This window comes from Leptonychotes weddellii, unplaced genomic scaffold, assembly GCF_054177405.1.
Source record: "Leptonychotes weddellii isolate Sample4059 unplaced genomic scaffold, ASM5417740v2 HiC_scaffold_82, whole genome shotgun sequence".
Classification (NCBI taxonomy): domain Eukaryota; kingdom Metazoa; phylum Chordata; class Mammalia; order Carnivora; family Phocidae; genus Leptonychotes; species Leptonychotes weddellii.
In genome coordinates, this window is record NW_028052680.1 from 2723 (window position 1) to 16798 (window position 14076).

Consider the following 14076-nt stretch of genomic DNA (forward strand, 5'->3'; position numbering starts at 1 on the left):
AATTAGGACCATGAAGTATCAGACATTCCTCTTGTCAGCTCAAGCCATACACTATCCTCTAGTGGTACACCTCCCGCCTAATACCTTTTCCCCGGGCTTCTATTGTAGGGGAACGTAACTCTCTTTCCTGGTTTAGATAGAAACGCCTTCCTTAATTAGAATTTTATTAAGGAGACCAAATCACACATACAAAGCACAAATAGAGTAAAGCAGCTGGGTTTTTTGAAATGCTTTATTAACATTAACTAGTACCTTTAGCAGATGAATATGATTGAGCTAACAGTTTGGTCCCTGGGCAAATGAGACATTTGAGCGCACTCACAAAGGAGTGCAGTGTCGAGACTAGAACTAGTTTGTGTCCTCTTGTCACAGCACAGGACACCCGGAGAGCTTCCGCTGCTGCTCCACAGCCTCCGCCCTGTCCAGGGGAGATGAAGGCAAACGCCAGAGGAGGTTCCAGGGCACCTACAGTCACACTGTCCCCAGGAAGCTGCAGGTAGGATGGCAGCACGCAAACTGTCACATGAGGACAGCTGTGTGTGGCAGGGTGCTACAGGGCCACAACATGTGAGCGATGCAGTTGACAGTGCAATTTACACTTTCTTTACTTTTACAATACACATTTAAGAAACTTATCCTACGTTGATCCCTAACCCAGTTACCCGTTGTCTTATCAGAAAACTTTTATGTGGTTGTTTTGTCAGCTATTCTCTTATTTGTAATCTTATTAATGAGTCAAAGACGAGAGTTACACTTGTATATGTACTTATGGTTTAACAGGAAAGTAGTTAACTTGCTTAAATTTTTAAGAAAATATAACTGTAGAGATTTATCTGGCAACAAGCATAAATGTAAGGTAGAGAAGCCAGTCTTCCAAGTCTAATGCCAAGTAATGTATTTTAGCTCATTAAAATACATTTCACGGCCACTATGATGTGTCTGGCACTGACTCCATACATATCCAGCAGTTCACTCGGCTTCCCACTCTGAGGCACTCCAGGCACTGCCAGCTGATGGACCAAGATGTCAGGCTCCATGGAGACAGCTGCAGAGACAGCCTCCCCGATGCCACCTGGGGAAACAAGGGACAGGAGGCTCTATTCTGGTAGTGGCTAGTCAGCCTTAAAGCCCCGAAGTATAGAGGCCTTTGAATTTGCTGGTTCCTTGGTAAAAATATTTTTCACTAGGCACTGATTCATGGGACAGTCATCCTCTGACTAGCCAGAAGAGTCCTCATTCAAAACTGTGGGTCTCCAGGGTTACCTGGGTGGCTCAGTTGGTGAAGTGTCTGCCTTTTGGCTCAGGTCATGATCTTAGGGTCCTGGGACCGAGGTCTCTGTTTAGTGGGGAGTCCGCTTTTCCCTCTCCCCTCCCCGCTCTCAAATAAATAAAGTCTTTTAAAAAACCCCACAAAACCTGTGAGTCTCCAAATTGCTCCCAGCCCCACCACAGCAAGAGCTCTCTCAACTGGGGCTCCACAGATGCAGGGGGTCTACAAGCTCAGATTCTTAAGGCTCTCAGGAACCCCAAAATGATTAAACCATCCAATAAACTATACAGAAAAGAACGACTAGGCAGGCCCTCGGCTGACACCTGGACAATGGGCTGGTGCGAGGCCCTGTGAGCACCTGTTTTCCTCTGGGAGTCAGGAAGTTTGGTGTGTGTCTGGCAGAGGGGGTGTGACCAGTGCCCAATAAAACCCAGGTGCTGAGTCTTGAGTGGGTTCCTTGTGTCTCCAGTGATGCAATTTGTCACTACTGGAGAAGGGAGAGCACTCAGCAGGCCCCTCATGGAAGGGAGGGAAGGAACTGAAGGTGTGGGGTTCTCCTCTCCTGACCTGTGTCTTCTGTTCTCGTGGGTCCTGGTGTGTGTCCTTTCCCTATAATAAACCTCAGCTGTGAAAGCACTGAGAGTGCTCCTAGAAAATCACTATGGCTCACGGATGTGTTCTTGGGCCCCTGACACATGAACATATGGAACTCCCCACTCCCTCATATGTCCCACCTAACCTTCCCAGCCCCCTCTCCCTAGTCACACAGTTTTTCTGCATTTGCTGTGTTCTCTGCTTACAAAGGCACTATTCCCCTTTTGGGAGGGGAGCAAATTATTAATCATTCAAAACTCAAGCACAACTGTGAAGCTTTTTAAGACCCCTCCCTACTCACAATGCTGAGTTAGACACTCCTTTGTGCTGCCACTGAGCCACCTGGGCACCAGGCGCTGCACTGTGCTGAGGTCATACAAATGAGTATGGGCATGGCCTCACCCTAAGGAACAAGTGTAGGTGCATTAAGAGACTCCTACACAACAATACACTTGCAAAGAGCAGTAATAACGGTTGTTAGAGGAGTGCCTGGCTGGATGATACCCAGGGGCATGTCATGCTTCCAATCATGGAAATCAAAAACACATCCCACCAAAGCAGACTTTCAAAATGATCTTCAAGCCTTGCACATACCTTCTGGGTAGTGATCCTCCACTGTGATAATACGGCCACCTGCGGCTTTGGCATTAGAGATAATGGTGGTAACATCCAGGGGTTTAATGGTGAACAGGTCGATGACACGGATGGAAATATCTGGAGAAGATCAATATCCAGCTTTGTATGTGAAACAGACTTAGAATAAAGACCAATTGGGGCACATGAGGCAGCCCAAGTTCTACCTCTCCCCACCTTAAACTTCAATGTCCAGCAACAACCAACTGACCTTGCTTGGAAAGATCTTCGGCAGCTGCTAAGGCTTCATGCACAGTAACTCCAGCTCCAATAACTGTGACTTTGTCATTGACACTGTGGCGGACGACCTGGTATTGTGCCCATAAAACAAAAAAGCTGTAGTTACTATGCACAGAACGCATCTCAAAGAGAACACTGTTATGCTGCTCTTCCCCAATCCTACCAATTTCACTTCTTAATTCACTATAAAAAAAAAAAGCTGAATCAGTACACTAACAAGGACACCCTTTTTGATAAACCCTACTTGATGTTCATTTTTAGAAATTCATCTACCATGCTTCATGATTTACGGTGTCTAATTACTAAGTTCTTATCGAATACCCTTTAGCAAAGAAGGTGGATTTCAAACTGGGATCTGAAAGGCAGAAGGCCAGAAGCAAGTTGTATGGACCATATGTTGCAGACCAGACTCACTCACAGAGGTCTAGAAAGGTACCATCCCTGGACTACTTGGACATCTTGTTGGGGCATGCACACAGATTGGACTCTGATAACGAACAAGTTAACGGGGATCATTTTGGGGCATTTGCAACATGCTCTGTGCCCAGCACCTTGCATGCCCAAGGGCCCTGTAAGGCCCATGCATTGGGGGCTCATTCTGTGGCTGGGCAAAGTGAATCTCAGAGTGGGAGGAACTCTCCCAGCTTAACACTGAGGCTAGCAGGCAGGCCTGTCTGACGTCAAAGCCCACACTCTTAACCACTTGCTATTCTGCAAGCAAAGACAGGGGCTTAGCTTTTGGTAGAGTTTTATTTTCTCCAAAGCCACCCAACCAAAGGCATCTGAAATTATTCTTCATTTCATCCCTTTGTATAGGTTTCCTTGTAGCTTAAGAACCACTGCTGACAGTACAACTATTCAGGGCTTCTAAGCCACCCCATTCTATTGAGAATGTCCTAGCTTTTTCATATGCATACATATAAACACACACACACTCTCTCCCACACCCTATCTATGTCCTCTTTGCAAAACCTAACTATTGAATTATCCATGGCATGCAAATTATCACACACATTTTAACTCACATCCTTTACCATCAGGAAATTTACTTCATTTTGTCAGGACGGGGCAAATATTAGGGAGGAAAAAAAAAGACAGGATATGAAAAAGCTCTGCAAATCACATGATGTCACTGAGACCTGCCCCCCCCCTCCACCCTCAGAGGCAAACATCCTTGAGTTTCAATGTGAGAGTATGGGCAGGGAACAACAAAACCTGTAGTTAACACTGAAGGTGAGTACTGCCGCTTTCTCATTCAGTGCTGTCCAGCTACCTAGTAGAGCAAGTCATGGAATGTTCTGGATAACCCACTTTTTTGTGGCACTAAAGCCAATCACTGCTCAGTCATTCTGAGCACTAAAAACAACGAATTCTGCAGCAGCCTAGCTGTTAGCCATCAAGTCAGAGGTCACATGTTGCTCCTTTATGACTGGCTATTGCTCTTTCACACATTTGAGTATTAATGATATTCTAAAAAAGCTTAAAAGATAAAGGCAAAATATAAAACTATCTGATGCAGCATGATCTCCTTTATGATATATATGCCTTAAAAAAGGCAGGAAGGAAACATGCCCAAACACCTGTAAGCCCTGCTCTCCAGGTGATGGAGCAGAGCCACTTATTTTCTCCAGACTCTGCTGGTTTTCTGCACACATGGCCCGGACAGAGGCCAGGTCAATGCCTGGGTCTGAGTTTTGGTCTTGCTGCTAACTGTGAACCCTGAGTAAGCTGCTTACCTTCTCTCATCTACAACACAGGGCTGCTAACAATCTGTGCTTCTAGGGCTCTTGTGAGAACACAGAAGATCGGAAGTACCCAGTGATGCTAGCCTTTATCAGGCCCATGGGCAATGCATTCATGTTCTTTTTTATTCTTGGCTTGGATCTACAAAACCCCAATCTAACAGATTTATTATTAATTTGAAATGGGCTCTATTATTTGTTTGGCTTGAGGCTGTGGTAATTTACACCAAAAAACTCAAGTACCTTTAAGTTGTTACCACTTTATCCTTACAAGTTCAACAAAGAGAAACTCCATTTGGAGAAAAGAAAAGTTTACCTCAGACTGGCAGTGGTAGAATGTTCCTTTCTGAGGAAAAGCAGGCAAAGCTCACAATTCATTTTTTTAAAACTAGAGCAAAGAAAGCATCAAACCTCGACTGTGGGGATACCTAGTGCTAACTTTAGACCACTTCTCTCCACGTGAAAGGATACTAGAAGACACTGGAGAACTTTTAAGGCCTTACCTTGGCCTGTCCGATCACAAAGCTTTCTTGTGGGGTGTAAATAACTGCAGTTTCCGGTCTGCTGGTCCGAATATAGCACATCCCCTAGGGCATAAAACCAGAGCCACAATTTAAAAAAAATCAAACTAAATTTCCAACTAATAAACCTGTTCTTTTAAAAAAAATTTTCAAACAAGATTTTATTTATTTTGACAGAGAGACCGCGAGAGAGGGAACACAAGCAGGGGGAGTGGGAGAGGGAGAAGCAGGCTTCCCGCGGAGCAGAGTCTGATGTGGGGCTCGATCCCAGGACCCTGGGATCATGACCTGAGCCGGAGGCAGACAGGCAGATGCTCAAAGACTGAGCCACCCAGGCGCCCCTAATAAACCTGTTTTAAAAGAGGGAGGGGGGAGGAAGACTAAACAGTTTTTACTAAAAACAAAGTGCACATTTTGGAACAAAGAATAAGCACCTACAACCACTGGCAAACAGGTCAGTGTCACCTGATCAGATTACTACCTAGCCAGGCAAAAGCCTATGTAGGACCTGGGCAGATGTCCTCAGTGACAAACTTTCTATGCTGTCACATTTAATGGTAGGAAAGCTTTCTTAAATACACAGACTCGTTCTGTCTCCACAGAACACAAATTCAGGCCACAGCACTGACTCATGTTTAATACAAAGCCCAGAACACAATGCTAAGTAAGTAACTAATTTTTGCCATAACTTGTAATACTTAGTTCTTAGAAATACCTTACACGCTGGAATATAAAAAGACTTGCTATTTTACCAATGAGAAAATGTAAGTAAATACATTTTTATCAACTTAAACACATAGAGCATAAATACTCAACTGTCTAAAGTATTTGGTAATTTATACACATTTAAACTACACATTATAAACTGATATATTAATTTAGAAACACTCTGTTCATTTCTTCACGTTATAAACCAATTCTATTCAGTGCTTTTATTGAGATAAAATTTACTTAAGTGGAGTACTCCACGAATTCTGACAAAGGTACACACCATGTAACTATCACCTGAGTATGAATAACATTTGCACCTGCCAGAAAGTTTCCTCAGGTCTCTCTCCACTCTCCCCACCTGAAAAGCAACCTCTAATTTCTATCACCACAGCTTTGCCTTTTTTGAACTTTCAAGAAATGGGATCTTGCAGCCCACAGGAGATCACTCTATATATGCACAGACATAAAGCAATTTCCGGGATATAGTAAGTAAAAAAGTATAGACAAATACATACAATGTGAACCCACTTAAAGTGGTTTTAAAAAAAAAAAAAGGTCAAAGAATCATAGGTCTCTAATGTGTCAAAAATACTTAGGAACTTGCATAACCTATCCCAACCATGCCCAGGGCTGTCTATGCAGGACCATGGGTGGGTGCAAAGATGGGTGTTGAGGGGAGTCTGGTGACCATTAGCTGGAGCAGATGAAAAGGTACAGACTCTGTCCTCTAGTCTCCCCTGCAGTTGGGTTCTAGACAGGAATTAGGCTGTCCATCTGCTGCCCTTGGGTGAAACATGAAGAGGAACAAGTGAGGCAGAATTCATACTCTTGTCCTTCTAAAATGTTCAGAGGGCAGACTAGGACTGAGGACTTTGAGGTTTGTTTGCAGTGGAGACACTGGCCAATCTTCAGCTTTCTGGATCTCACGAGGTGGTGATGGCATAGGGTGTATCTAAGACCAGCATTCAAGCCTGCTGGAGCCCACTCCTGTGGCATTGCTGACAGCCCCCTTCTCGGAGCCTCCAGGGCACACTCTTCTCTCATGCTGAGCCCTGCCCCGTATGAGCCATCAGATGTTGTTTGGCATCCTTTTGCACTTGTACAACATGATTGTGTTCACGTTTTATGTGTGTAATCATCTTTTTTGGGCAATTGTTCTGTTTTTTTTAAAGGAATCCTACAACATTATCTTCCACTATGAATACCTATTATCTTTACACTGAGAAAAAAACTGAGAAAACCCAACCATCAGTATCAAACTAGTAGCAGAGCCCAGAAGCATTTTCTGTCTGAACCAATGTCCCCTTAAAAATACCTTGGTATTGGCTGCCAGGAAAACAGCATGCTCCGTTGAGATGGCATCACTTGGATAGAAAATAGTGCAGTTGGGAACGGATCGGAACATGGCCAGATCTTCCAGGGCCATCTGGGAGGGACCATCTTCACCTGAGAAAGCAAAGCCACAGCCCAACAAAGACATCATCAAGGGTCAACTGGGAACCTGCCCTCTGCTGGATAAGGAACAACTTATTGCCATGGGGGGGGGGAACCCCCACCTGTAGCACAACACTACAAAACCGTTCAATTCTTTTGTCAACATGATGCCTTGTAATTATAATGAGCTGTCACATCTTTATTTCCCTTGAGACATCACAGTGACACTGTGGGTTAGGATCCTAATTGACCTTCCAGATCAAAATACCAGTGGTCTCATCTGGCCCTGACCCTCGCCAATGTCTGGCATTCAGTCATTGGCACTGCTATCCATGGTGACTCGATGCTCTTTTCCCTGAGCTCTGGTAGCCAAGTTGGCCCCATCAAGTCTCTGTGCCCCTGTCATCTTCTCCTTAGGAGGATCTCTTCAGAGTCTGTCCTTCCTTCTCCTCTCCTCTTCTATATTCTCCGTCAAGAGACTGGGGTTTCAAATTGGTGGTCTTACTCATTTCTTGAGATCTTCAAAGTAGTTGAGCATACCTTTGGGGTACTCTTGGGGGTGCTGTTTTAAGTAAAGGGGGTCTTAGGGTATGCTTGGGAAGAGAGCTTCTGGCGAGAAATGCTGAGCAAAGAGAAAGCCCAATGTACACCATAGCAGCCTAGCTCTTCCAGCTAGGAAAGGGATGGTCACTGTGCACAGTGCCTTGCCTGGGAAAACTATCTAACCTTAGGACCCTAAGCTCCTCTGGTTGGGTCCTAGACCCACTTCGTCACTTAGCTGACTGATTTTAACACTTACACTACACCTGACCCCGGGCAAACACACTACACCTGACCCTGGACTCTGGGCCAGGCTGTCTGCCTGGCTCAGTCCTGAAATGCTGTTGGCCTTTCTCTCTTCCCACTCTGCACCTACCATCTGGCCCATTCTTCTCCCAGTAAGTCCCAGAGAGAACTCCCAAAGTCCACTTCCCAGGCCCCCTCCCCTCCAGCATTCTAGCAGTGTACACAAGCTGTCACATCTACCTAGAGGACCTACTCCATCAAAGGCACATCTTGTCATTTGTCATTCATGAACACAACTCTGATGTCTCTCAAGCAAGAAATTACTGGAGACCTTTAACTTTTTGTGCAATTTTGGACTCCTCCACCGGTCAGAGATGTTGACCTCTTTCTTCAGACTCTTACAGATTCACCCTTACTTTCTATCTACTTCTACTGCACACCGTATCTCAATCCTTTTTCTGATTTCCCTGTTTCCCGTTGTTTCCGTCTAGCCTGTCCTGCCAGGTTAATGCCCTAGAGCTATATTTGCCTCAGCCTCACTCCTCTGCATCCCACTCTTCAAGGCTTCCGGTTCCATCTGACCAGGAAGCTCAGCCTAGGCAGAGAGCCCCGGCAATCTCTGCTCACTTCCCTGGACCCATGCTGCTTGTCCCCACTTAGACAAAGGGCACCACACTAAGAGCAGAAAGGAAGTCTGTGATGCTGGGGTGGCCTGATTCACACCCAGTATGCAGCTCGATACATAATGGGCACTCAGGACAGATCACTGTTTCTCAATGACTGAAAGAGTGGACACTTTACAGTAACACCAAGAAATCCTCTCAAAAGTAACCCAGTGTCTGGAACTTTTAAAACACAACATGGCATGAAAAAAAGAAAGGTTATAAATAATCAAACATTATGGAACCCCCAAGTACATTGGTGGGTCAATCGCTCACATGCTAATCTTTATCTGTAAAGGAAGAAGGCTATCAATACGAAGCACTGAGAACTCATACCAACGGATACCCCACAGTGGGACCCAATAAGGTTGATGTTGATTTGAGAGATGGCTCCCATCCGGATTTGATCAAATGCTCGGGTCAAGAAGGCAGCGAAGGTGCTAGCAAAAGCAATGGTCCGACCACGGGTGGCGCATCCCAGCGCCACGCTCACCTGCAACACAAAGATGAATCAGAACACCCTTGGAACGGTTGCCAGAAAAGCACCATGAATGAATGTGCAGGCTGGCGGAGGCAGGGACATAGCCAGCTGGCTGTGGACACCCACCTAAAGGGGGATCCCTACTTGGCTCCAGTCAACTGGTAGGAGGAGGGAATGCTGTCTCCATGCTGACAGATCTTCCTAACACCTAAAGAACACCTAAAGCTGCTGGCAAGCTTGGGATACTTCAGGTCTGGAGCCCTGGGGTCATGGCTGTGACTCTTGGCCTGCTGCCCTTAGTGTACCTGGAGATGGTTCTAGGCAGTCTACTATGCCCCTCCTAGCAGTCCCAGAAGCCACCCCACAAACTGCCTGGCTACTCTTTACTTGTTTCCTCAGAGACTTTTTTCCTCTGGTTCCTTTGCTTTTATAAATGGAAAGAAAACTCTAATTTGGGGCTGGCCTCCTGTGCCCAGTAGGCAACTGTTAGTCAGTGTGAAGGCCCAAGAGGGACGCCCACAGCACACGCACCATATTTTGCTCAGCAATAAAACATTCAATGAACCGCTCAGGGTGCTCTCTCTTGAATATGTCTGAGAAGGTGGAGTTCTTGGTGTCACCATCCAGCACAATGACTCTATCGTTTGCATGGCCCAGCTTAGCCAGAGCCAAACCACAGGCTTTCCGAGTAGCTATCTGGAAAAGTCAAACAGTGGAGTTTTTTAGAGCAGATTTAGAAGGAAGGTGAAATTTTGTGGATTACAAATTGTCTTCTATCTTAAGAAAGAAATTCATGATTCACCAATAATCTCCTTTAAGATCTTAAAAATGGGTTGCTAGCCAATCTTAAATCCATACTTGACTCACTGGCTATTGATTCTCAAAAATAAATTTCTTCTTCTGGCCCATTCATATAGTTTATCAAAAAATTTAAATGTCACAAAATGCAAATGCTTGTGACTTTTTATAACTATAAAAACTGGTAAGGCTAACTGCAAAAAAATAAAACGTAAAACTTTAGAATCATGATACCAGTAATAAAAAATGCCATTAGGATATTATTTGAGATTGGACTGAATTTATGAACTTAGGGGAGAACTGACATCTTCACAATATTGAGTTTTTCTATTAGAAATCAAGGTTTGGCATTTCCTCAAAATGTTCAACAGAGAATTATCACATGACCCAGCAGTCCTACTCCCAGGTATATACCCAAGAGAAAAATATATCTCAACAGAAACTTGAACACAAATGTTCAAAGCAGCAATATTCACAATAGCCAAAAGGTAGAAACAACCCAAATGTCCATCAAGGATTGAATAGGTAAACAAAATGTATGGCATATTCATAAAATGGAATGCTGTACATGCCACAACAGGGATGGACCTCAGTGACTGTGCTAAGGCAAAGAAACCAGGCAAAAATTTCACGTATTATATGACCCCATTTATATGAAATGTCCAAAATAGGCAACTTTACAGAAACAAAGTAGATGAGTAGTTACTAGGGGCTGGACGGAATGGAGAATGACTGCTAATGGTTGTGGGGTTTCTTTCTTTCTTTTTTTTAAAGATTTGAGAGAGCATGAGTTGAGGGAGAGGGGCAGAGGGAGAGGGAGTAGCAGGTTCCCCACTGAGCAGGGAGCCCAAAGTGGGGCTCAATCCCAGGACCCTGGGATCATGACCTGAGCTCAAGGCAGATGCTTAACCTACTGAGCCACCCAGACACCCCGGGGGTAGGGTTTCTTCTGGGGGTGATGGAAATGCTCTAAGATCGAGTGTGGTGATAGTTGCAGGATTTGGTTAATATGCTTAAACCATTAAAATTGTACACTTCAAATGGATGATTGTATAATATAGGGAGTCATTCTCTCAATAAAGTCATTATTAAAAAAACAAAATTTGCTTGTCTTTGTTTAAACACTTAAAATGTATTTTTTTGGGGGGGGGCAGGAAAGGCAGAGGGCAAGAGACAGAATCTCAAGCAGGCTCCATATGCCCACCTCAGAGCCTGATGTGGGGTTTGATCTCACAATCCTGAGATCATGGCCTGAGCGGAAACCAAGAGTCAGATGCTTAACCAACTGAGCCACCCAGGTGCCCCTATTTTTTTTAAATAAACAATTCATGTAGACAGTACAAAATTCAAGGTCTGAAAGGCTATGGAGCAAAGAGGCCATCTTCTCCCTGATCTCTTGTCCCCCAGCCACCCAGTCCCCTGTCCAGAATTAGGCAGAAATGATGAGTCTATGTAGCATCTTTTTGGGAATGGTCTATGAACAAATATTTGTTGAGCACCCAGGTGCCCCTATGATGCCCCCTTTTAAGATTTTCTACACAAAGGAGAATTATACTCTATGCTGCTTTACAACTTAAAATTTTAATAATAGGGCACCTGGGTGGCTCAGTCGTGTGTCCACTTATGGCTCATGTCATGATGGGGGGAGAGGTCCCTGCTTAGTGGGGAGTCTGCTGCTCCCTCTGCTCATGCTCTAATAAATAAATCTTTAAAAAAAATTTTAATAGGGCGCCTGGATGGCTCAGATGGTTAAGCGTCTGCCTTCGGCTCAGGTAATGATCCCGGGGTCCTGGGATCGAGTCCCGCATCAGGCTCCCTGCTAGGCAGGGAGCCTGCTTCTCCCTCTGCCTCTCTCTCTCATGAATAAATAAAACAAAAAATTTTTTTAATAATTTGGGCAAGTTCTTAGCCTCTAGATGGGTCATTTCCAATCTCCTCAGCATTCAGTGCTGCAATCAACATTCATTCTTATAGATACATCTGCATACTTCTGTAGGACAAATTCCTGTGAGTTCTACTATTAGTTCCAAGTGTGTTAACAGTTAAAGTGTTGCCAAAGTATCCTTCATTAATATGTGCTTTTCCCTGATTAACACCTTTGTTTGTTTTCTAATTTTGTGAGTCGTCAAAATTCATTTTAACCCATATTACCAGAACAAGAAAACATAAGCAACGCTACAAATGTCTCCAAATAAAAGAAAAAAGGATTAGAAAATATTTCCTTCCTCTTGGGCTCATCACCACCTTGTTTTCTTAGGTCCTGAAGACACAGCCTATTTTGGGTCTGCTATAATATACCAAAAGGCAGAATATAAACATGGTAAAAGGCTTTATGTTCAGGGTTTCATGCCTAATTTGTTTCCTTTTTGAAGAATTGGTCTTTGATGAATTGACCTACTTCTTTCTGTAATCTAGGGAGTAAGTTTGAAGCCAAGGTCCCCACCCTTAGAGTAGACACAAAGCAGTGGCAGTTTCATGCACGAGACTGCCAGACCACAAACTGAATTTTGCAAGCAAAAGCTGTGCAGTACTAGGTGTTAATAAGTATCAGCTGACCGCTAAGATAATTCAGTTTGGTGAGGGGTGCCTGGGTGGCTCAGTCGGTTAAACGTCTGCCTTCAGCTCAGGTCATGATCCCGGGGTCCTGGGATCGAGTCCGGCGTCGGATTCCCTGCATCGGGCTCCCTGCTCTGCTCAGTGGGGAGTCTCCTTCTCCCTCTGCCCCCTTCCCTCCCACTCACTCTCAAAAATAAATTAGTAAAAAAAAATAAAATAAAATAAAATTAGTAAAATCTTAAAAAAAAATAGTAAAGAAATACTAAAACCACCTCTATTGCTTGTAACCTTTAGTTACATATCATGCAATCTAATAACTGGTTCATCCATGGAGATCAGAGTACATGAAGAGTCCTGTGTGTATTTAAAAAAAGCAGAGAACAGTTTGCCTACCTGCTCACCGACTTTGTAAGCAGGTGGAGAGCTCATTTCTATATCCACGATATTGATTTGAGGCGAGTCTTCAATAGGGGGTTTTGGTTCAGGATTCTTGTTAGTCTGTATCTGGCTCTCAATCAGTTTTATAATTGCATCAGCTCTTTCCTTTGGCATTGGTTTTCCATGCCAGTTTTCTACATCTTCAACACCTGCGACCAAATAAAACACATTCGTTCCATAAGTATGTAATTGAGTGTCTGTTAGGTCATCTCAAAGACACCCTGATGGAAAAGATGTCAGCCAAGGACTCACAGGAGTAAAAACCTGGCACAGGGAGCCTGAGTTGGTACTGCAGCCCCACAGGACCGCCTAAAAAGTTCCAGAGGCTCTTGAGTAGGGCCACTGGCCCATATACTGGTGAATGGAGTGGAGTGTGTGGGAGATGAGCCTGGAGAGACAGGCAGGGTGGACCATGGAAAATCCTGTGGGTATGAAGAGTTTGAGTTTTGTCAGAAGCAAGACAGGAAACCACTGAGGAATTTGGAGTGGGGAGGTGACTGATCAGATCTTAAATGTAGAAAGATCACCACAGTGGCTGTGTGGAGACTGGACTGGGGAGACTATAATTAAGGAGAGACGACATGGGTCTGAGCACAGGAGATGGAGAGCAGTGAGCAGGTCTGAGATATACTTACTGTAGGAGCAGAATCCATTAGAACTGATGACAGACTGGATTTGCATGCATGTAGGGGGCACATAAGGGAGAGGTGAAGGCAAAGATAATACCCAGAATTCTCCCAGGAGCAAATTGGTCAAGTGGTCATTTACTGAACTGGGGATACCACAGTTAAGACTGTTGCCTTAAGGGGGCACCTGGGTGGCTCAGTCGTTAACCGTCTGCCTTTGGCTCAGGTCATGATCCCAGGGTCCTGGGATCGAGCCCCACATTGGGCTCCCCGCTCCATGGGAAGCCTGCTTCTCCCCCCCCCCACTCCCCCTGCTTGTGTTCCCTCTCTCGCTGTGTCTGTCAAATAAATAAAATCTTAAAAAAAAAAAAAAAGACTATTTTAGGGAGGAGTCACAGAACAGTTTTATTCTAAAGCACTGATTTTTTTTTTTTTTAAAGATTTTATTTATTTATTTGAGAGAGAGAGAATGAGAGACAGAGAGCATGAGAGGGAGGAGGGTCAGAGGGAGAAGCAGACTCCCCGCCGAGCAGGGAGCCTGATGCGGGACTCGATCCCGGGACTCCAGGATCATGACCTGAGCC

General features: G+C 44.6%; 1 protein-coding gene across 1 annotated transcript; it reads right to left on the reverse strand.

Annotated features, from left to right (window-relative positions):
- Nucleotides 1-214: 214 nt before the first annotated feature.
- On the reverse strand, nucleotides 215-13013 carry LOC102746495 (transketolase-like protein 1). The gene is made up of 8 exons (XM_081811524.1): nucleotides 12822-13013; nucleotides 9606-9770; nucleotides 8930-9086; nucleotides 7027-7157; nucleotides 4983-5066; nucleotides 2709-2805; nucleotides 2459-2578; nucleotides 215-1072 (listed from the first exon to the last, which is right to left on the reverse strand). The coding sequence occupies exons 1-8, from the start codon at nucleotides 12978-12980 to the stop codon at nucleotides 900-902; spliced, it is 1086 nt and encodes a 361-aa protein (XP_081667650.1). The 5' UTR covers nucleotides 12981-13013; the 3' UTR covers nucleotides 215-899.
- Between the last annotated feature and the right edge of the window lie 1063 nt (nucleotides 13014-14076).

Excerpts from the sequence above, each read along its gene's own strand:
- LOC102746495 (XM_081811524.1), bottom strand. The coding sequence starts at position 12,980 with ATGCCAAAGGAAAGAGCTGATGCAATTATAAAACTGATTGAGAGCCAG. Across the intron at positions 9,771-12,821 it reads CTTACAAAGTCGGTGAGCAG|ATAGCTACTCGGAAAGCCTG; the intron begins GTAGGCAAACTG and ends TGACTTTTCCAG. Across the intron at positions 5,067-7,026 it reads TCCTGGCAGCCAATACCAAG|GGGATGTGCTATATTCGGAC; the intron begins GTATTTTTAAGG and ends TTTATGCCCTAG.